We start from the raw sequence: 24,948 nt of genomic DNA, 5'->3' as shown, positions 1-24,948 counted from the left end.
CCAGCTAATTTTTTGGGTTTTAGTGGAGAGGGGTTTCACCGTGTTAGCCAGGATGGTCTCGATCTCCTGACCTCGTGATCCACCTGCCTCAGCCCCTCAAAGTGCTGGGATTACAAGCGTGAGCCACCATGCCCAGTAGATGACTTAATGTTTAGAATAATTCTGGGTTCTGTGAAAGATGAAATTCAGAGCACCTACATACTTCCTGTTGAAGAGGCATCTGCCTTTTGTTATGTACTTACACACAATGGGAAGTAGCCAACACTACAGAGTTTGTTATGTACTTACACACAGTGGGAAGTAGCCGGCTCCACAGTTTTGCCATGGTGTCAAGTTTTGATGGCGCTTTTTAAAAAAACTTTTGTAGTTCCTGAATTAGGGAACATCAATCAAATTGGAAAATTCAAACTCTTAAATTTTTGAAACCTGTGTACATGGGCTTATTCTCCCAAAGACGATCTTATTTCTGTTGGACTTGTCTCACTTCAGTTTGCCATAATAATAAGAGGGAACCTTCAGAGGAGGTGAAAGGGAGTTGTTGCTTAAAGGGTATGAAGTTCCAGTTAGACGTGATGAATAAGTTCTGGACATCAGTTGTACTGCATGGTGACTATAGTTAATAATGTATTATATACTTGAAAATCGCTAAGAGATTAGATTTTAAATATTCTTACCACAAAATAATAAGTATGTGAGGTGATGGATATGTTAGCTCGATTTATTCATGGTGTGTACATATCAAAGTGTCATGTTGTATACCATATATATGTACAATTTTTATGTATCAGTTTACCTTAATAGAGTTGAGGGAGTAGGGATATTTTCTTTCCTTAAATCTATATGTTACCTAGAAATACCTAATATCCTGAATTCTTTAAGAATCCAAAATCATTTAGTAGAAGGTTTCAAAATACCGTAACTTTCACTAATTTTATAAAAACATTCTTGAAAGCATCTTGTATATGGAACTTCTAGAAGTATAGTGGAAAAGTGCCTGAACTGAAGTCACAAGTTCTTAACTAGACCACTAACTAGATGTTGAAAAAAGCTGGGTTTCTAGTACCAGCTGCCTATCTCTGGACTTCTTTTAGGAGAAAAGCCACTAATTTTAATGCTAAATCCACTAATTTGGGGACATTTTCTCACGGTTTAACCTAATCCTTACTAACGAGAGTTGTAGACTAGTTTATCTCTAAGGACTTTACAGTTCTGTATCTCCACACATTTGTGTGAGGTAGAGCTAGTGGAGGGAAATAAATAGAAGTAGTGTGTAGCTTGTCAAGATAAAGCAATGCTATTACAGAACTACAAATTTTATGGTAATAAAAGACATACTATTTCCAAAAAGCAATTGACTCTCATGTTCATTTTTACACATTTCTCTTTCCTTATTTAACTTTTGAGTTTCTTATTTTATCCTGTTTCTTTCATTTTCTCTTTATATCATTCTTATTCTGTATTAGAGCTGTTAGTGCTGTGCCAAGAATTTCTTGTGTTGTGGTTGTTCTTCAGGAGGTTGTTCCTGAGGAAGGTTGATGAGTAAGGCACTGAGCCATCTCTAGCTGCAGGAGGACTGGAGAGAGAAGTGTGTCTTTGTTGACAGAGTGACTACAGATTTGGATGGCACTTCAGGTCGTTCAGGGTAGGAAAGTGCAATAAGCTGGGGACCCTTCTCAACCCCACACACCCATGTCCTCCTGTATCCCTGATGGTAGTTATATTAACTATATCAGAGTCTCTCTTTTTTCATGGATGTGTTTTTTCAGATATTCAAAGGCTTTCACATCATTCCTTTCTCCTTAAGCAGTTATTCTGTTTTGTTGTGGGTTCTTTAATTCATTTAATAAATATTTGTTAAGCACATGCCATGTGTTTTTTGTTGAGTTCTGGGGACATAATGTTCATCACCTCCCTGAGAGTTTGCCATCAAATGGGAAAGTCAGATAAGGAAACAGGCAATTTTAATACAAAATAAAAACTGAGGAATTAAGGAAGCCAACATTGACTTTTTTAAAACATTGAACCAGCATGGTTAATGGAAAGAGTATTGGTTTTCGGTTTTGTTGATCTGGATTCTATTGCTTAATAGTTATGTGACTTTGGGAACATTAACCTCCATCAATACTGCAAGATTATCCTAAGTTTTAGAAATTCTTAGGTAAAGCACTTACCCTAGTACCTGCTGAGTACATAATTTCTTCCTTTTTCCTAAGTTGTACATCCCAAAATTGTTGTAATTCTGAAGCCTATAAATGGAAAGGTAATTCCTCTGGCCCCTACTTCATAGGCGATGTGAAAAGTGGATATAAAATTATTTTTAAGACACTTTGTGAACACTCTGCCCATAAAGAAACTGTTAGTACAGTCCAGTTTTATAATTGTTTCTTATAAAATTTATCCAAAATTCCATTATTGAGATATATTGACTATAAACAAATGTCTTAGGAATTTACAGTATTGCTTGTAAAATATGGCGTTGCACTAGTAATTCTGTAATCACTGGTCTTGAATTTGTCAACTTAAGAGGAAATACTTCACTGTCGTCCCACCTCCCTCAACCTGTAGTTTAGCATACCAGTTACTCTTAGTCAAATTGTGATTTTTGTCCAGAAGGGTAATGGTTATAACATTTATTCTTGAGATATTTAAAAAGCAGTCAAGTAAGTCATCAGTAAATTGATTAAATCTATTTTCTTAAGATTCATCAATATAGTTTGGTCTATTTGAAGAATTGAAAAACTATAGAATTTAGGGATTAATACCACGTTGTATTTAGAAATGAAATAGCCAAACTAGAAACTGAAATTGGTATAACAACAACACAGTTTGTAATTTTTCAAAAGTATGACAGTTGGTAGTTCACATCAGAATATTACAGTTTGGAGAATCAAATCTTGTTTCATTATGTGACTGATCTTTCCAATTTTGCTATGCTTTATGTAATAACTGTTCCAGATTTATTTTTCTGTCATAAATATACCTTAAAAATAAGAGAAGCTAATGTTATTCTTTATAAGAAATGTAAACATTAAGATATCAACACAATGTAGAACTATTTTCTATATATTTTGTATAAATCATTCTAAATCATAAATGGGAAATAGTGATCAAACAAATATTTACGTTCCTACCAAAAGAAAAGGCCCAGTGAAGCAGAGTGAGGAGGGATAAGGGGTGGGGAAGAAACCCGAGGCTTGTGTTGGTAGGAGCAGTACAGTGAGAGTGGGTGAGAGAAATGGATGTGTTCTTCCATCACTGCTGTTCTCTCTGTTTGAATTAGACAAATGGCACATACCCAAGGGGAACTAGGGACAATGCTCTGAGGACAGTAACCACTTCCATACAGCCCTGCCAGATTCATGAGAGCAATGGTGCATCTGCTTTTTGTTGCCATTGTTGTTACTTAACCTTGTCATGGACACATTATTGTTTCTGTGGCATTTCTTTTGTGGGTTCTCACTCATATTACTTTCTTTATCATGGCTGTGCTGGATTGTCTGTTGGCAAGTCAGTACCATTTACCCCTTCTGCACCTTGACTGATACACTGGTTTCTGAGAAGTGTGCATGTTGGCTTTTTTCCCCTCATTTTGTCTCCCCTTGTTCCATACCACCAAATATAAAATTTAGATACCCCGAAATCCATTACAGATAATTGATCTGTAGAGATATTGTTTTGATTTGGTTTTGTCTTTTTTTTTTTCCTTTTAATGGCAAAATTTCATTTTTACCCTCCTTCCCACTGCAATAGCAAAATTCCACACACTGGAACTGCTTTTACATCCCCCTTTCTCCCAGAGCTGCCTCTCTTTTAAGGAAGACTCTTGTTTGAAAACATTAATGCCAAGAAAGGCATTCATTGATTTATTTAGTAAACTTTTGTGAATTTTGTAACCTTCATAACACTGTGCTAAGTGGTATTTATAGATGATTCAGTGAAGTACACAAAACTAGTTGGATTATGAGGGTTAAATAGTCAAAATAAATTCATCAAAACGACTGTTTAAATCATACTGTTATACAAAGCTTGTATTTACAGAATGTTTCCAAATGTTCTCTTGTAAAATGTAGTTAATACTGGTTACTTTCAACTATGGGTTAATTTTTTTCAACTCTTCCCTTAGATAAGCTGTGTTGCCATTATAACATTTAAATGAGTTTCATGCTGAGTTTTGTACTGTTAAACTGTGTCTGGAAACTAAACTTTATAATGTGTTACATTTTAGGTCAGAAGACATGTCTTCATCTACATGGCATCTTTCCTTACCTCTATGTGCCATACGATGGTTATGGACAGCAGCCAGAAAGCTATCTTTCTCAGATGGCATTCAGTATCGACAGAGCACTTAATGTGGCTTTAGGCAATCCATCTTCCACTGCTCAGCATGTGTTCAAAGTGTCATTAGTATCAGGAATGTAAGTATATGATAATATATTTTATAATTTCTGTTTATGTTGCTATTTAGAGGAAAACACATTCCGTTGATATACTCTATTTCTTTTACTTCTTGTCTAATGCAACTGCAGTGAATTTCTTACTCTAACTTTTTAACATGAATTTTTATGTCAGTGGAAGGTAGAGAGGCAACAGTGATTTTTGTTGTTTCCTTTTCCGTTTCTCTGCTTCCTAGAACTGTAGAAATTCATGTAATTTATTCAGCAAATATTTATTAAGTACTTTTTATATGCTAAGCACTGTTCTAGGCACTTGGGATATATTGCTGAACAAAACAAAGATCCCTGCCCATGTGGAAGTTACATTCTACTATGAGAAACAGATAATAACCAATAAATACAACATTACATTAATTTATTTGCTATATGATAATTAGAACTGTGTAAGGAAAGAATCTATACAAGCAGGATAAGAAGGATCAGTAGTGTGGGGTAGGGAAGTAGACCAGTGACAATTTTAGAGTAATCAGGGAATGTGTCATTGACAAAGTAACAACATCTGAACAAAGACCTGACAAAGTAGTAGGAACAGCATGGAAGCCAGGTGACTGAAATGGAAGAGTAAAGGAGAGTTGGACTAAATGAGGTAAGAGATATGAGAGGATAGAGATTGTGAGGACCAGTGATTCTCAAAGTGTGGTTTTCATAATTTGGTTTCCTAGTATCACCTACTATCATTACCTTTACCTAGTTTGACAGCCATGAGAATATACCTCTCAGATCTCCAGATACATAGAGAATGAGTGAATGGCCCCAGCTACTATACACCCAATTCCAGTCTCACTCCACATGACCTGCTTTCCATAGGCTACTCTTACCCTGCGACTGAGCATGGCAAAGATACTAAAGCAGGTCTGTAAGACATCCCTCTGTCCACTTGAGATGAGACTGGTATCTAGGTCTGGTGGCTATGCCAGCTTCTTCTGGCTCCCGTCTCATTTTCTCTCACATTTGGCATTTACTTCTTGGAGGACTAACACTCCTGGGAACTTGGTAAAACTACATTCTTGGGGCCCAGCAATTTGTGTTTTAATAAGCCTTTCTGATGATTCTTATGCCTGCTTAAACATTTGGTAATCACTCAGTAGGCTAACATAAGGACTTTGACTTTTACTCTAAGTTATTACGTAATTTCGAGCAGCCAAGATCTGGCTTAAACTGGAAAGGATTACTTTAGCAACTGTATTAATAATAGATTGTAGGGGGACAAGAATAAGAGCAGGGAGAGAATTAGGACATTAATCTGGGTAAGAAAATATGGTGGCTTGATATTAAGGTAGAAAAGACCTAGGAATTAAAATTAAAACAAAAAAGAAAATAGTGTGGCTTTGAACTAGGGTGGTAGCAGGAAAGTAATGTGGAGTCATCAGCTTCTGGATCTATTCTGAAGGTTGAGTTAATATACTAGATTTGCTGTTTGATTGGGTAAGGATTGTGAGAGAGGAATCAAGGTTGACTGCAAAAATTTAAGTGTGTTCTGCTAGTAAGACGGAAGGTGGAGGTGGAGCCAACTGACAGGAAAGATCTGGAGCTCATGCAGGAACATTTGAGTTGTTTTATCTCTGTATGAAATCCAAGTGGAGACCTTAAATCTCTGCTTTCTTCCACCGTAATCTAGGCTTTCCTCTGGACCATGATAGTATCATTTTAATTGAATTTTGTTCTATTTTTATCTCATTCCAGAGCAGCAGAAGTACTCTTCTTATACTGTAAATTTAAAATCATTTAAAAATTCTTGAGTGGCTTCATATTGTTAATAGAATACAATTTAAACTTCTAACCATAACCTATGTGACCTCACCCCTGTCTACCTCTGAAACTTTGCTTTCTGTATTCCATTCAGAAACAGTGATCTTCTCTCAGTTACTCTGCTATCCAAGTTGTTTCTCACCTAAGTTCTTTGTATATACAATTTTCTTTCCTTGAGTGTGTTACCCTTCCCCAAGCATTCAGATCATTGACCTCTTCAGAGAAGTTTTCTTTGACTATCCCACTTAAAATAAGGTATTTTAAGTAGAGCATTATTGTTGTTGTTTTTATTATTCTGTATCTCAGCCCATTATTTGTTTTCTTTAGCACTTAATACAATTTGCAGGTATTTTAATTTTCATTTATTTACTTAATTTTTATGTGTTTCTTCCACTAGCATGTAAACTGCATGCTCGTGCACTAGCATGTTATGAGATGGCTCAATAACTATTTGGTTGGATAAATGAATGAGGTGAAAGTTCACACTCATCCTATAACAGAAGCAATAATTATGTTAGCGATAATTATCTACTTTATCTTTTAGTTTTGTTTATTCTTGATAGTTTCTAATAACTTTCCTATATATATCCTCATTTCAAAGTTGAGTTTCCAAACAGCCCAGTGAAATGCATAGTCACTAATCTTCCTGTATTTTTGTATTTGTTAAAGACATTGCCACATTTTGAGAGAAGTTGAGTTACAAATCTGGATACATAGGGCAAAAGATGAGCTGCTCGCTCTAATTTTCATTGCAGTTTTCTTTTTTCTTCTAATTTTGGTCATTTTCTTCCCTAGATCCCCTTTTCTTTCTCATTCATTCTACCTTCTCTAATTCCTTTACTCCTTCAATTTTTCCTACTTCTTTAAGTCACATAAAGTTGCATCTAGCTACCAAATTAACATTTATATGAGGTTTAACTCTATTCATTTTAGACTATCACTATCCTGAGGCTGAGTTAAGAGATAGGATCATGACCTTGGGCTAATTTCTGGGATTTCTTCTCACTCATGATTTTAGAGAATCTTCTATAAAGAGATTCTCAATCCATCAAAATTAATTAGGTGAGATTTTTCACTATCCACACTCATTTTCCTTCCTATTGATATACTTAAAAAACTAACTCTAATTACGAGATACAATTTTTTTAAACATGAAAACATCTACTTTCAGACTCCTCCATTCTACTTTTTTTCCCCCCAAAGAGTCTCCCTGATAAGGAATTCTTTTGGTAAAACCATTCGTCTGGCTGAAGATAACCCATATTTCCAGAGAGCTACCTTTTTATATATGAAACATACCATAGCAGGAAAGGGCTGTAATTAAGGCTGAATTTGCTAATGAGAGAGAATGATATCATTTATGTAATGTGTCTTTCTTTAACCCATTCTTCATGGCAACAAAATAGGGTGAACAGCAGCAAACTAGACAGGAAGTGGTATTATAAAAAGTTAAGAAAAGGGTGAAGGGTGAGAGGGAGGGACGGTCAGGTGAGACTTTTCTAAGAAGGCAAATTAAGCAGAGTTCTGAATGAAGATTAAACAAGCCATGCGGAAGTCCAGAGCAGAGCTTTCCACTTGAGGGATCGAGTTAGAGGGCCTGAAATGTTAAGAGTGGCTGGAGGAGAAGGAAGAATGGTATGACTTGAGATTGCAGTGAGAGGCAAGGATGAGATGAGGAACCCTTTAGACCTTGGTAAATAGTTGGATTTTTTTTTTTTTTTAACAGAGATTACTTTATAGCAATAATACAGATGGCTTAAAACAACTAAAAAAATTGTTTATACCCAAAATAATGACTCTGCTACCACATTAGTCCTTTATTTGATGTCCACTACACTATTAGACATCACAGAGAGGTGGTGTCCTAATGAGAGTAAATTCTATTATCTACTGCCTGTCATAAGGGAACAATGTTTTTAAATGAAGAGTGATTGTGTTTATCCACCTAAAGATTTAACTATGTATTAACAGACCACTTTTAAGCCAATACAAAGCCTTTTATTTCATTCACAAATTTATACCTGTTTATGTATTGTTTCTAATTACATCATCTTTGAAAATAGTGTTCTGTATATCAGCAGTTGTAGTGTAGTTTCAAATCCTCTTGAAATGATGTGAAAGTTCAACTTATTTCATCTTGCACCGAGGATTTCTCTCCCTGTTATGTAGTCTTTTGTTTCCCCCTTTCCTCATTCCAGCTGATACCCTGAGAAAAAACTCAGCCATAACATGATTAGGTTGCTTCAGTAAGTTCATGGTCTTTTTCAGTCTCTTAAGTTCCTGTCTACACAGTTTTTTCACAGGCTTCTCTTGATATGGTTGTGTGTTACAGTTTTACTCGTATCAGCTACTGAAATATATGCTGTGTGTACATATAATAGGTAAATTGTCTCTGCCTGTTGAACTTATAAAATTAATAATAAACAGCTATAGGAAAGTAGTATAAGTGTTGTTAATTAAAGGACTTTGTTGATAAAGAACTTCAGTTTTGTTTTCTTTTGTTTGTTTGTTTATTTTTGAGATGGAGTCTTGCTCTGTTGCCCAGGCTGGAGTGCAGTGGCGCAATCTTGGCTTACTGCAAGCTCTGCCTCCTGGGTTCACGCCATTCTCCTGCCTCAGCCTCCCGAGTAACTGGGACTACAGGCGCCCGCCACTGCGCCCGGCTAATTTTTTATATTTTTAGTAGAGACGGGGTTTCCCCGTGTTAGCCATGATGGTCTCGATCTCCTGACCTTGTGATCCGCTTGCCTCGGCCTCCCAAAGTGCTGGGATTACAGGCGTGAGCCTCTGCGCCCGGCCAGAACTTCAGTTTTTAACAAAAAAATGAGAGCCAGAAGAAGGTGACTGAAAGGTCTGTTTCTCTCATATGTAGAGTAAAGCAAACAAAAATATGTTTTCTTATATGTGGAGTAAAGAAAACAAAAAACCACTTAAAAAGTCTTAATGTTTGAGATTCAGGATTGGATCGTTTGCTCTTCCTTTTGTCCATAGTTTTTTCAGAGTGATAATTTTAATTCCCATCATCAGTAATGCAAAGAAAGTGATATTTTTTACACTTTTTTAAAAGCTTCAGTATTTCATATGTTAACCTGTGCTAGGTTTAACTGAAAGGTTTGGGTTTTTTTTAATTGTTTTTTGCGGGGTGGATAATATTAAACGTAAGACTGAATTTGGCCAGCTGAATCTAATTAGGGCAGTAAGTTGCATTATTTCATCTCTGAATTATGAAAATCATTTGTGTATCTTTTCTTATATTTCAGGCCTTTTATGGTTATCATGAGAAGGAAAGACACTTTATGAAGATCTATCTTTACAATCCTGCAGTGGTGAAAAGGTACAAAGATAAATGAAACCAAAACATGAATAACTATCATTTAAGTATTTTAATAATAAAAAAAATCTAGAAAGAAGGCCTCTATAGTTTGTAGTCTTATTAAAGACAGAGACCGTAAAATACACATGTATGTGTATAGGGAGAGACCAGTGGCTTGAACTCTATGAAGGATATTTTAGAGGTGGAGGCTCCCAACTGCTTCTTTCCTGTTACAGATTAGAGAGTTCATAGAAGTAAGTAAGGAGAGATTATGCTGCCGTGTATGATGTTAGCCCTCTTCTGGCCAGACCTTAGTTCAGCATTAAGGGAAAGTTGCTCTTTAGCTTCAAAGCAAGGAGAAATGTGTAGGGGTGAGTCCAGAGCGAGAGGGCTTCTGAGATCTCAGAAACCTGTTGACTCTACTAGATGTTGGTAAAATTTTATATTCCAGGTTTTTTGTTGGTTTTGGTTTGGGTTGTTTTTTCTTCTCTCAGTTAGTCTCCCCGCCTCTAGTTTATCCTCTCAATCATCTTGGAGCCCAGGTTATTGAGGACAGGGAAGGGCACATATATGGAAGATTTTAATCATCCTTTTAGATTCAAAACAAGGATTTTCACTATGTATAGTAGCAAGCTAGGGTAAAAGTGGCCTTGGAGGTGTACTCAGTACTGTTTTTTCAGGAGGTCTTGGATGTTTTCAAGAATCTCTCCCATCTATTGGCTATTCCATCTTTCTTTCCAATTCTATTTTAATATTAATAAAACTTTGCTAATTATACACACACGTTCATACTCATAGAAACACCTTTCTCTTATAGCCATTCTCCTTGAAAGATTTATCTATACTTTGTGTATCCAACTTCTTACCTCCCATTCATTGTTTGTTTGTTTGTTTTTTGAAACGGAATCTTGCCCTATTGCTCAGGCTGGAGGGCAATGGCACAATCTCAGCTCACTGTAATCTCAGCCTCCCGGGTTCGTGCAATTCTCCTGCCTCAGCCTCCTGAGTAGTTAGGATTACAGGCACCACCACCACGTCCAACTAATTTTTTTGTATTTTAGTAAAGACAGGGTTTCTCCGTGTTGGCCAGGCTGGTCTAGAACTCCTGACCTCAAGTGATCCGCCTGCCTCAGCCTCCCGAAGTGCTGGGATTACAGGAACGAGCCACTCTTCTCGGTTTTCCCATTCACTCTTTAATTTACTCCAATATGGCTTCTACCCCAACCATTTACTGAAAATTGCTTTCACTAATGACCTCTGTGTCGCTAAATCCAATTTTAGGTCCTTACTTTTGAACTCATGGTGATGCTTATGATGCCTTAAAACAATCCTAAATGTCAGCTTCTGTGATATATACCACCTCTTGTTTTCTCATACCAGTCTGATTATTTGTATTTCTGCCATTTTGTTGGTTTCCCTTTTAACATCTATGGTTCCTTAGAATTCTGCCTTAGACTTTCATCTTTTCTCTGCATATTTTCTCTTCCCTCTACAGACTTATCTACTCCCATGGGTTTGTTTGGTTTTGGTTTTGTTTATCTTTATGCTTTTGACTTCCAAATGAATATGAATAGCCTAATTTCTCTCTAGAGCTTCTAAACAATATATCAAACCACCTACTGGGTAGATGGAATAGCCCAATGGTTATGAGTGAGGGCTCACAAGGCAGAGAAAATTTGATTTGAATTTTAGCCCCTTTGTTTTTTTAAGAGACAGGATCTTGCTCTGTTGCTCAGGATGGAGTGTAGTGGTGCCATCATACCTCACTGTAACCTGGAACTCCTAGGCTCAAGTGAGGTCCTCCCACCTCAGAGCTCTTCTGCCTTTATTTGTGTGATTTTAAATCTGAGATAATTTCTTTATTTGTAAAATGGAGATGATTGTACCACAGACTTGTAATAAACATTACTTGTAATAAAGTACTTTAGCACAGTATCCAATATATAGTGATCAGAAATATGTTAGTTACCTCTGCTATGTTAATAAAATGATTATTATTTTCTTTGTGATTCTTTTCCAATATTATTATTGGATCCCCACTATACCTAAATGCCCTTGTGTCTAACTTGAGTTTATCCTTATTCCCCTTCCAAAAAATCCCAAACCAATTTTCTTGCAGTTCTTCCCCTTTCAAATAATTGCAACACCACTAACCAGCTGCTTAAGCCGGAAATCTAGGCATCACCCTCAGCCCCTTTTCTGTCTCACCCTTCACATCTAGTTAGTCATCAAGGCCTGATCATTTCACCTCTTATGTGTTTCCTGAATCAATACATTTCTATGATCCTTGTTGTAGCCACCATCCTTAGTTTTCCACAACAGCCTATTTACTCCTTACCTGTAGTCTTCTGTGTTCTATAGCTAGTCTGGTGATGTCACTTTTCTGCTATTCACCTCTCAGACAAATTTCACTACCTCTTCAAATGTCTTAACAGGCTCTGCATGCTCACTCTTCTCATTACTTCTCTATCCCTGCCTCTGACACTAGGTCACAGTCTTACTCAGTGGTTTCAGTTCCTGAATAAGCCATGTTTTCTCGTGACCCTTTACATGTGCAGTTTTATTTACATGAATACTCTTCCCTCTCTTTAGAGAAAAAAGTGCCTCTTTTTTAGTCTCTTGCTTAGAGACTTTCTCTAAGGTTTTGCAGAAACATCCTCTGCACCTCTATCTGATTAGTATCTTTTCTAGATGTTTAATATATTTCCCCACGTAGTACTTAACTATGCTGTGTATAATTGTCTGTTGTTTGTATTCGTCATCGTGAAAGAAAAAAAAAACTCAGGAAACAAAATATCAAAATGGCAATACCTTTGAGTGGTGGGATTATAAGTAATGATTTCTTTCCCTTTTGAATATTTAATCTTTTCAAAATTATTTGTTATTTTAAAAGAAAATTTTATTTTAAAACCTTTTGGTATTTTAATTAAACATAGTATCAAATTGGCTTAAGACAAAATATTCTTCATCCATGCAGTTTTGTTATTCAGAACATGTTGTTTACTTTAAAACTTGATTGAAACTTGTAATTTCTAACAAAATACAAATTTCCAGTAAAATTGAGATGAAAATTTTGTGTGCTAATAAGTATTTTGTTCTCTATATTTCTATATTTAACATTTTAGGGAACATAACTTTATGATAAAACTTTTTTTTTTCTAATTTAGGATATGTGAACTTTTGCAAAGTGGAGCCATAATGAATAAATTTTACCAGCCTCATGAAGCGCATATTCCCTACCTCCTACAGCTCTTCATTGACTACAATCTTTATGGCATGAATTTAATAAATCTGGCTGCTGTCAAGTTCCGAAAANAAACCACTTAAAAAGTCTTAATGTTTGAGATTCAGGGTTGGATCGTTTGCTCTTCCTTTTTGTCCATAGTTTTTTCAGAGTGATAATTTTTAATTCCCATCATCAGTAATGCAAAGAAAGTGATATTTTTTACACTTTTTTAAAAAGCTTCAGTATTTCATATGTTAACCTGTGCTAGGTTTAACTGAAAGGTTTGGGTTTTTTTTAATTGTTTTTTGCGGGGGTGGATAATATTAAACGTAAGACTGAATTTGGCCAGCTGAATCTAATTAGGGCAGTAAGTTGCATTATTTCATCTCTGAATTATGAAAATCATTTGTGTATCTTTTTCTTATATTTCAGGCCTTTTTATGGTTATCATGAGAAGGAAAGACACTTTATGAAGATCTATCTTTACAATCCTGCAGTGGTGAAAAGGTACAAAGATAAATGAAACCAAAACATGAATAACTATCATTTAAGTATTTTAATAATAAAAAAAATCTAGAAAGAAGGCCTCTATAGTTTGTAGTCTTATTAAAGACAGAGACCGTAAAATACACATGTATGTGTATAGGGAGAGACCAGTGGCTTGAACTCTATGAAGGATATTTTAGAGGTGGAGGCTCCCAACTGCTTCTTTCCTGTTACAGATTAGAGAGTTCATAGAAGTAAGTAAGGAGAGATTATGCTGCCGTGTATGATGTTAGCCCTCTTCTGGCCAGACCTTAGTTCAGCATTAAGGGAAAGTTGCTCTTTAGCTTCAAAGCAAGGAGAAATGTGTAGGGGTGAGTCCAGAGCGAGAGGGCTTCTGAGATCTCAGAAACCTGTTGACTCTACTAGATGTTGGTAAAATTTTATATTCCAGGTTTTTTGTTGGTTTTGGTTTGGGTTGTTTTTTCTTCTCTCAGTTAGTCTCCCCGCCTCTAGTTTATCCTCTCAATCATCTTGGAGCCCAGGTTATTGAGGACAGGGAAGGGCACATATATGGAAGATTTTAATCATCCTTTTAGATTCAAAACAAGGATTTTCACTATGTATAGTAGCAAGCTAGGGTAAAAGTGGCCTTGGAGGTGTACTCAGTACTGTTTTTTCAGGAGGTCTTGGATGTTTTCAAGAATCTCTCCCATCTATTGGCTATTCCATCTTTCTTTCCAATTCTATTTTAATATTAATAAAACTTTGCTAATTATACACACACGTTCATACTCATAGAAACACCTTTCTCTTATAGCCATTCTCCTTGAAAGATTTATCTATACTTTGTGTATCCAACTTCTTACCTCCCATTCATTGTTTGTTTGTTTGTTTTTTGAAACGGAATCTTGCCCTATTGCTCAGGCTGGAGGGCAATGGCACAATCTCAGCTCACTGTAATCTCAGCCTCCCGGGTTCGTGCAATTCTCCTGCCTCAGCCTCCTGAGTAGTTAGGATTACAGGCACCACCACCACGTCCAACTAATTTTTTTGTATTTTTAGTAAAGACAGGGTTTCTCCGTGTTGGCCAGGCTGGTCTAGAACTCCTGACCTCAAGTGATCCGCCTGCCTCAGCCTCCCGAAGTGCTGGGATTACAGGAACGAGCCACTCTTCTCGGTTTTCCCATTCACTCTTTAATTTACTCCAATATGGCTTCTACCCCAACCATTTACTGAAAATTGCTTTCACTAATGACCTCTGTGTCGCTAAATCCAATTTTAGGTCCTTACTTTTTGAACTCATGGTGATGCTTATGATGCCTTAAAACAATCCTAAATGTCAGCTTCTGTGATATATACCACCTCTTGTTTTTCTCATACCAGTCTGATTATTTGTATTTCTGCCATTTTGTTGGTTTCCCTTTTAACATCTATGGTTCCTTAGAATTCTGCCTTAGACTTTCATCTTTTCTCTGCATATTTTCTCTTCCCTCTACAGACTTATCTACTCCCATGGGTTTGTTTGGTTTTGGTTTTTGTTTATCTTTATGCTTTTGACTTCCAAATGAATATGAATAGCCTAATTTCTCTCTAGAGCTTCTAAACAATATATCAAACCACCTACTGGGTAGATGGAATAGCCCAATGGTTATGAGTGAGGGCTCACAAGGCAGAGAAAATTTGATTTGAATTTTAGCCCCTTTGTTTTTTTAAGAGACAGGATCTTGCTCTGTTGCTCAGGATGGAGTGTAGTGGTGCCATCATACCTCACTGTAACCTGGAACTCCTAGGCTCAAGTGAGGTCCTCCCACCTCAGAGCTCTTCTGCCTTTATTTGTGTGATTTTTAAATCTGAGATAATTTCTTTATTTGTAAAATGGAGATGATTGTACCACAGACTTGTAATAAACATTACTTGTAATAAAGTACTTTAGCACAGTATCCAATATATAGTGATCAGAAATATGTTAGTTACCTCTGCTATGTTAATAAAATGATTATTATTTTCTTTGTGATTCTTTTCCAATATTATTATTGGATCCCCACTATACCTAAATGCCCTTGTGTCTAACTTGAGTTTATCCTTATTCCCCTTCCAAAAAATCCCAAACCAATTTTTCTTGCAGTTCTTCCCCTTTCAAATAATTGCAACACCACTAACCAGCTGCTTAAGCCGGAAATCTAGGCATCACCCTCAGCCCCTTTTCTGTCTCACCCTTCACATCTAGTTAGTCATCAAGGCCTGATCATTTCACCTCTTATGTGTTTCCTGAATCAATACATTTCTATGATCCTTGTTGTAGCCACCATCCTTAGTTTTTCCACAACAGCCTATTTACTCCTTACCTGTAGTCTTCTGTGTTCTATAGCTAGTCTGGTGATGTCACTTTTCTGCTATTCACCTCTCAGACAAATTTCACTACCTCTTCAAATGTCTTAACAGGCTCTGCATGCTCACTCTTCTCATTACTTCTCTATCCCTGCCTCTGACACTAGGTCACAGTCTTACTCAGTGGTTTCAGTTCCTGAATAAGCCATGTTTTCTCGTGACCCTTTACATGTGCAGTTTTATTTACATGAATACTCTTCCCTCTCTTTAGAGAAAAAAGTGCCTCTTTTTTAGTCTCTTGCTTAGAGACTTTCTCTAAGGTTTTGCAGAAACATCCTCTGCACCTCTATCTGATTAGTATCTTTTCTAGATGTTTAATATATTTCCCCACGTAGTACTTAACTATGCTGTGTATAATTGTCTGTTGTTTGTATTCGTCATCGTGAAAGAAAAAAAAAACTCAGGAAACAAAAATATCAAAATGGCAATACCTTTGAGTGGTGGGATTATAAGTAATGATTTCTTTCCCTTTTTGAATATTTAATCTTTTCAAAATTATTTGTTATTTTTAAAAGAAAAATTTTATTTTAAAAACCTTTTGGTATTTTAATTTTTAAACATAGTATCAAATTGGCTTAAGACAAAATATTCTTCATCCATGCAGTTTTTGTTATTCAGAACATGTTGTTTACTTTAAAACTTGATTGAAACTTGTAATTTCTAACAAAATACAAATTTCCAGTAAAATTGAGATGAAAATTTTGTGTGCTAATAAGTATTTTGTTCTCTATATTTCTATATTTAACATTTTAGGGAACATAACTTTATGATAAAACTTTTTTTTTTCTAATTTAGGATATGTGAACTTTTGCAAAGTGGAGCCATAATGAATAAATTTTACCAGCCTCATGAAGCGCATATTCCCTACCTCCTACAGCTCTTCATTGACTACAATCTTTATGGCATGAATTTAATAAATCTGGCTGCTGTCAAGTTCCGAAAAGCAAGAAGGAAAAGTAAGGTTAATTTTCAATCAAAGTTTGAAACAAATGTTGTGTAGTCAGTGATTTATAAAATAATATATATTTAGAAAATAAATATTGAGTGACTAAAGAATGAAAAGAAATATATGCAAAGTGGAATTAGAGATTGTCAGAAAAGCATCTCAGAAAAACATTTTTTTAGTAGCAGCTTTATTGAGTTATAATTTATATCCATTTAAAGAAGACGGTTTGATGGTTTTTAGTATACAGGCTACCTAAAAGGTATTGTGGGTTTAGTTCCAGACCACTGCAAAAGTGAACCCTTTACATTGCTTAGCAATTGATATGTATTGTGATTCTTTTTTTTTTTTTAACCTCAGACCTTATGTTACTTTTTATATTTTAGGAATAGTGTATGATATACAATTCTAGAAATCCCTGGAGTTGTTAGAGCCTTGTTACTTTAGTCCAGCACTTCCCTGATGAGGTGAATAGCTGTAAGTTAGTGGAGGTGTTGGTCTCTCAGCATTCCAGACGGATTCCTAAGTCCCTTGAGCCCTCACCTCCACTAATGAACATCCTTGTCCATTTTATCTCAGTGGGCTGTGCAAGCGTTATTATATTTCTTTGTGTGACATGACCTGAAAAATATTGCAAGCAGAGCTTTCTCTGGGTGAATTTGGTTCTGCTTTAAAGTTCTTTATTTATAGAGCCTTTGATATTATGAACAAAACAGAATAACATAGTTATTTCAATAAGTTGATTTCCTCTCAAAACAAATTTATTTCTCCTTTTACATTTGTAATTTTCTGAGGTGAAAATTAGGAGATTCCCAGATTTTTTACTGTTGGAATGAAAAGTTACAGACGAGAGAAGGCTAGTGCATCTTGAATGGTGAATCCTTTCTGGAAGGTTTTCAATATATTTTGCCCAGATCCATCAGTGGAATCACTTTCAGTGACAGCTATAGCCTTATGAAATGCACTTCTTAAATAATAAGACTTGAAAGTCAAAATTACTCTTTGACCCATGGGATGCAGAATGGATGTTGTGTTAGCAGGCAGGGAACCAACATTAGTCTTCTTGTACATCTCCATCAGACCTATTGGGTGACCAGGTACATTGTCAGTGAGCAGAAATAGTTTGAAAAGAATCGTTTTTTGAGCAGTAGGTCTCAACAATGGGCTTAAAATATTCAGTAAACCGTGCTACAACTGCTATACTGTCATCCATGCTTTTTTGATGCACTTATAGAACACAGGCAGAGTAGATTTAGCATAATTTTTAAGGGCCCTAGGATTTTCAGAATGGCAAATGAGCATTGGCTTCAACTTCAAGTTACCAGCAGCATTAACTAACCCTGCCAAGAGAGTCCTTTGAAGCTTTGAAATCAGGCATTGACAGCTCTCTAGCAATGAAAGTTCTAAACAGCGTCTTCTTCACAGATAAGGTTGTTTTCATCTACATTGAAAATCTGTTATTTAGTGTATCCACCTTCATCAGTTATCTTAGCTAGGTATTCCGGAGAACTTGCTGCAGCTTCTGCATCAGCCCTTGCTGTTTCACCTATCTGCAGTAAGGCTGTTTCATATGTTTGTGTGTTCCATTGGAGTAGCACTATTCATTTCCTTCAAGAACTTTTCCTTTGCATTCACTTCTTGGCTAACTGGCACAAGAGACCTAGCCTTTGGCTTATTTTGGCTTCTGATGTGCCTTCGTTGGTAAGCTTAATCATTTCTAGTTTTTTATTTAAAGTGAGAGACCTGTGACTCTTCCTTTCATTTGAACATTTAGAGGCCATCGTAGGGTTACTAATTGGTTACTAATTTTATATTTGAAATCCATAATTGACCCATATAGTCATCTTAACTTTGACAAAGACATAATGGTAATTCAATGGAGGAAACATAGCTTTTTCAACAAATAGTGCTGATATAATTGGATGTCCATATGCCAGAAAATAAAAATAAAAACATATTTTTATATGGTCTTCACACCTTATACATCACATATACTTCACACCTTAAATAATAATTAAAATGCTTCAGAAACTTAAATGTAAATTATGAACATATCAGACTTCTAGCAGAAAATGAAGGGAAAATGTGTCCAATCTTGAGTTTGGCAATGAAGTTGCAGATATGACACCGAAAGCATGATCCAAGAAAAGATAAATTAATGTTAGATTTCGTCAAAATTAAAAACTTTTACTTTGTGAAAAACAGTGTTAAAAAAATGAAAAGACAAGTCATGGACTGGGAGAAAATGTTTGCAAATTACCTGTCTGATAGAGGACTTGTGTATAAAATATGTAAGAATTATTAAAAATCAACAATAAGAAAGCAAACAGTCCAATTAAAAATGGTGAAAAGACCTAAACAGACACTTCATCAAAGAAGATATAAGGATGGCAAACACGTGAAAAGATGATATTCACCATTATATGTCATTAGGGAAATGCAGATTAAAGCTACAAAGAACTACCACTATATACCTATTAGAATGACTACAGTTCACAAGACTAACAATAACAAATATTGACCAGAGGTGAAACAGCAGCACTGACATTCTTTGCTGGTGGGAATGCAAAATAGTACAGTCGCTTTGGAAGACAGATAGTTTCTCAGAACACTAAACATAGAGTACGACCCAGTGATGGCACTCCTAGGTATGTTTACCTAAGTGATTTAGGTCCACCCAAACCTGTATGCAAATGTTTATAGCAACTTTATTCATAATTGCCAAAAATATAAAGCAACCGAGATGTCCACTCAACAGGGAAATGGATAAACTTTGATAACATTTAGTGATAAAAGGGAACAAACAATTGATTCACATAACATGGATGAATCTTTAAAGCATTTTACTAAGTGAAAGAAGCCAGACCTAAAAGGATCCAAACTGTGTGACTTCATTCACATGACATTCTGGAAAAGACAAAACTATAGAAGTAGAAAATGGACTATTGGTTGTTAGGGTTTAGGAGAGAGGGAAGTATTGACTGCAAAGGGGATGTACAGGGGAACTTTTTAAGAGTGAAGGAATTTCTCTGTACAGTTCTGGGTTGGTGGATACATGACTATTCATTCTTCAAACTCTATAACCAAGTGATATACCTTAACCAAGTGATGAAGTTTAATGTCACCAGTTATTACGTCATGTGGGTGTCATGTGCCCCCTCATTTGATGTGATAACAAAAGTACTTCGCCTCTGTGATATTCTTGCCAAAAACTCATAATCCCATTATACTCATGAGAAAAACATCAGACAAACCCAAATTGTGAGTTGTCCTACAGGTTATCTCATCAGTACTCATGACTGCGAAGGTCATGAAAAGCAAGGAAAGACAGATAAATAGACCAGAGGAGCCTGGGAAGACATGGCAACTGAATGCAGTGTGGTGTCCTAGATTGGATCCTGGAACAGAGAGAGTACATTAGCTGGGTGTGGTGGCATGCACCTGTAGTCCCACCTGCTTGGGAGGCTTAGGTAGGAGGATGGCTTGAGCCCGGGAGGCGGAGGTTACAGTAAGCCGAGATCATGCCACTGTACTCGAGCCTGGGTGGCAGAGTGAGACCCTGTCTCAAAAAAAAACTTATTTCAGGAGTGCCAGGATTGTTCATTATATGCAAATCAATAAATGTGATATATCACATCAACAGAATGAAAGACAAAAACCATATGATCATCTCAGCTAACACAGAAAAGTTATTTGATAAAATTCAATGTCCCTTCATGATAAAAACTCTTGACAAATTAATCACAGAAGGACCATACCTCAAAAGACAAGGATGCCCATTTTTACCACTCCTGCTCAACATAGTACAGAAAGTTCTAGCCATAACAATCAGGCAAGGTAAAGAAAGAAAAGGCACCAAATTGGGAAAAAAGAGGTCAAGTTGTCCCTTTTTTGCAGATGACATGATATGTATGTGGAAAAACCTGAAGACTCCAGCAAAAAAAACTGTTAGAACTGATAAACAAATTTAGTAAAGTTGCAGATTTTTTTTAAAACACACAGAAAATCAATAGCATTTCTGTGCACCAATAACAACTAGCTGAAAAAGAAAACAAGAACACAGTCCCATTTATTATGGCTACCAAAAAGAATACTAATAAATTTAACCAAAGAAGTAAAGGTTCTATAGGAGGAAAACTAGAAATTACTGATGAAATTAACGAAAGTAGACAGTGGAAATAGACAAATGGAGACATCCCATGTTCATGGATCAGAAAAATTAATTAATATTGTTAAAATGGCCATATTTTCCAATACAATCTAAAGATTCATTGCAATTCATAACAAAATACCTATGACATTCTTCATGGAAATAGAAAAAAAATTCTAAACTTCATGTGGAACCACAAAAGAGCCTAAATAACCAAAGCAATCCTGAGCAAAGAGAACAACTGGAGACATAACACTACCTGAAGTCAAAATAATACTAGAAAACTTTGGTAACCAAATCAGTATGGTGTTGGTATAAAAACAGACACACAGGCTGAGCAAAATAATACTACAAAGCTTTAGTAACCAAATCAACATGGTGTTGGTATAAAAACAGACACATAGGCTGAGCAAAATAATACTACAAAGCTTTAGTAACCAAATCAGCATGGTGTTGGTATAAAAACAGACACACAGGCTGAGCATGATGGCCTGCTCTTCTAATCTCAACATTTTGGGAGGCTGAGATGGGCGGATCACTTGAGCCCAGAAATTTGAGTCCAGCCTGGGCAAGATAGTGAAACCCCATCTCTACAAATTAGCAAATCATGGTGGTGCATGCCTGTTGTCCTAGTAGCTTGGGAGGCTGAGATGGGAGGATCATTTGAACCTGGAAGCTCAAGACTGCAGTGAGCCATAATCATACCACTGCATTCCAGCCTGGATGACAGTGAGACCCTGTCTCAAAAAAAAAAAAAAGAAAGAAAATTGTAGGACAGATACTCTGGGACATTGGTCTGGGAAAAAATTTTATGGCTAAGACCTCAAAAGCACAGGCAACCAAAGCAAATAGACAAAAGGGACTGAGTAAACTAAAAAGCTTCTGCACAGCAAAGGAAACAACAGAGTAAAGAGACAGCCTACAGAATGAGAGAAAATATTTGCAAACTGTTCATGAAATGAGACTAATATCCAAAATACATAAGGAACTCAACAAGAAAAAAATAGTTTCATATCTGAATAGACATTTCTCAAAAGAAGCCATACAAATGGCCAGCAGATATATTTTTTAAATGCTCAGCATCACTAATCATCAGGGAGATGCAAATCAAAACCACAAGCAATCATCTTACCCCAGTTAGAATGGCTGTTATGGAAAAGAGTAACAAATGCTGGTGAGGATGCAAGGAAAAGGAAACTCTTATACACTGTTGGTGGGAATGTAAATTAGTACAGCCATTATGCAAAACAGTACGGAGGTTCCTCAAAAACCTAAAACTAGAACTACCATATGATACAGCAGTCCCACTGCTGGGTATTTATCCAAAGGAAAGGAAATCAATATATCAAAGATAGATACCTACACCCCCATGTTTATTGCAGCACTATTTATAATAGCCAAGATATGGAATCATGACTTAAGTATACATCAGTGGATGAATGGATAAAGAAAATGTGATATATATACACAATGGAATTCTGTTCTGCCTTATTTTTTATGAAAATGAAATTCTGTCATTTGCAGCCACATGGATAGAGTTGAGATCATTATGTTAAATAAGCCAGGCCCAGAAAGACAAATATCACAAGTTCTTACTGATGTGGGAACTAAAAAAAAGTTCACCTTTAGCCAGGAGTCATGATGCACCCCTCTAGTCCCAGCTGCATGGGAGGCTGAGGTAGGAGGATTGTTTGAGTCCAGGAGATTGATTCCAGTCTGGGCAACATAGCAAGATGCCATCTCAAAAAAATAAATAAAAAGTAGAATGGTAGTTACTAGAGGCTGGGAAGGGTGTATGAGAAGGGTTCCAGGAAGATTTGAAGACAGACTGGTTAATGGATATAGACATACAATTAGACGAAATAAGTTCTAGTGTTTGATAGCACACAGGAGTGACTGTAGTTAACAACAATATATATTTCAAAATAACTAGAAGAGAAGATTTGAAATGTTCTCCACACAAATGATGAGTAATGTTCGGGCTGATGGACATCTTAAGTACCTTGATTTTGTCATTACAGGTTGTATACATGTATCAAAATACTACATGTGCCCCATAAATATGTACAAATATTATGTATCAATAAAAAGGGATCTGTAATTTATGAGTAATAAAATTTTTTAAAGATCATTTACTGGCCAGGCCCTGTGGCTCATGCCTGTAATCCCAGCACTTTGGGAGGCCGAGGTGGGTGGATCACGAGGTCAGGAGATCGAGACCATCCTGGCTGACATGGTGAAACTCTGTCTCTACTAAAAATACAAAATAAATTAGCCGGACATGGTGGCGGGTGCCTATAGTCCCAGCTACTCAGGAGACTGAGGCAGGAGAATGGCGTGAACCTGGGAGGTGGAGCTTGCAGTGAGCCAAGATTGTACCACTGCAGTCCAGCCTGGGCGACAGAGCGAGACTCCGTCTCAAAAAAAGACATTTACCTTCTAAAAAGTAATTATATGAAAATTAAAAGTAGAATTATTCCTTTTACTTTTCTATTCCTAGGTAATACATTGTATGCAACTGGATCCTGCAAGAATCATTTATCGAGAAATTCTCTTGCTGGTACTTTATTTCGGTGGGAACAAGATGAAATACCAAGGTTAGTTAATGTTGTAAAGGAGATGAAAATTTTACATAGATCCTAGTTGTGATCAGAAATCAGTGGTTACCATGATTAAATTTTAACCTTTTATTGTGTTGGATCTTTTTAATCTATACACTTATCAAAAAAAAAAACCTTGACATTAGTGTGTTACAAGGAATAAACGATTTAAAAAACAGACCATGAAAATGTACCTAGTTATTACCTCCTTAACAAAAGGAATGCGAGGTAGATATTGTTATACTTTTCTGCAGCATTCATCTTCATTGTCCATTCTAATTTGATATCCTATAACTTGTAAAAAAAATTTACATTTGTGATAAAATAGTAGTTTAAAACAAACATCTAAATATTTTAATAAAACCCCTAAAATTTATAAATATTAAATATGTAATAAATTATTTTGACATGCTGTTTTTGAATAATATAATATGTAATTTATTTGTTTCATTATTGATTAGACTTTTTGGAGACAGTATATTCCAAATGCTTGGATTTTTCTGTTTCAAAGCAGCTATGTATTTGCTTATGCAAATTTTTTACTCATACATTTTCTATCTACTGGTGCTAATGTTTAATTAGCTCCTGTTCTGAATGTCTGAAGCAGTTTTGAAATAAGGGCAAGTTATAAATTTCTACTGTGAGATTATATTTTTTGATGTTATTGTTTCCCTCCTTTCTCTCAAATGTGCTACTTCTGCAATATTCATCCTTGACATTTATGACATAGTTATTTCAAATTACAGAACTTTCTTATATAAGAAAACTGTTGATCATAAACATTTTTAAATCTGTTCAATTTCTGTTAAGTTGTATAAATGAAGAGGACAATTCACATTTTGTTGTTGTCGAGACAAGGTCTTGCTCTGTTGCCCAGACCAGAGTTCAGTGGCACAATCTCAGCTCACTGCAACCACTGCCTTCTGGTCTCAAGTGATCCTCCCACCTTAGCCTCCCAAGTATCTAGGACTACAGGTGTGCAACACCATGCCTGGCTAATTTTTACAAATTTTTTGTAGAGATGAGGTCTTACTGTATTGCTCAGCCTTCCAAGTATCTGGGTCTACAGGTGTGCAACAGCATGCCTGACTAATTAAAAAAAATTTTTTGTAGAGATGAGGTCTCACTGTGTTTCTCAGGCTGGCCTCCCAAGCCAAAGTTGGGATCACATTCATGAGCCACCAAGCCCAGCTGACAATCTACATTAAGAAATATTTTTTTCTGAAAGAAAAAGGGATATATTATGATAGGTTGACTAATATATTCCTTGTCTATCAATGGTGAAAAGATATTTGTGTATGAGTGTCTAAATATATACCTGTGAGTACATATATACGTATATTATTTAAGTTGTAAAAATTCTGTGGTTTAACAAACTAACATAAAATATTCCATCAAAATTTCCTTTAAAATAGACAATGGAAAATGAAGTTTTGCTAACATGTTTTTCTTTAAACGTTAAAAAGTGTTTCAAGGCCAGGGCACAATAGCTTACACCTGTAATCCCAGCACTTTGGGAGGCCGAGGTGGGCAGATCACTTGAGGTCAGGAGTTCAAGAACAGCCTGGCCAACATGGTGAAACCCCTTCTCTACTAAAAATACAAAACTTAACTGTGTTTGATGGCACATGCTTGTAAT

General features: G+C 36.0%; 1 protein-coding gene across 1 annotated transcript in view; it reads left to right on the top strand.

Moving 5' to 3' along the window:
- The window catches only part of REV3L (REV3 like, DNA directed polymerase zeta catalytic subunit), a 189,596-nt gene that overhangs the window by 67,210 nt on the left and 97,438 nt on the right, over positions 1–24,948 (top strand). The window contains 4 exon segments of the mRNA XM_017847095.1: positions 4,226–4,415; positions 13,175–13,249; positions 16,412–16,572; positions 23,210–23,306. Coding sequence (XP_017702584.1) covers positions 4,226–4,415; positions 13,175–13,249; positions 16,412–16,572; positions 23,210–23,306 — 523 coding nt within the window.

Source organism: Rhinopithecus bieti, unplaced genomic scaffold (genome assembly GCF_001698545.2).
Source record: "Rhinopithecus bieti isolate Rb0 unplaced genomic scaffold, ASM169854v2 scaffold_26504, whole genome shotgun sequence".
Classification (NCBI taxonomy): Eukaryota; Metazoa; Chordata; class Mammalia; order Primates; family Cercopithecidae; genus Rhinopithecus; species Rhinopithecus bieti.
This window is presented reverse-complemented; position numbering and strand designations above follow the sequence as displayed.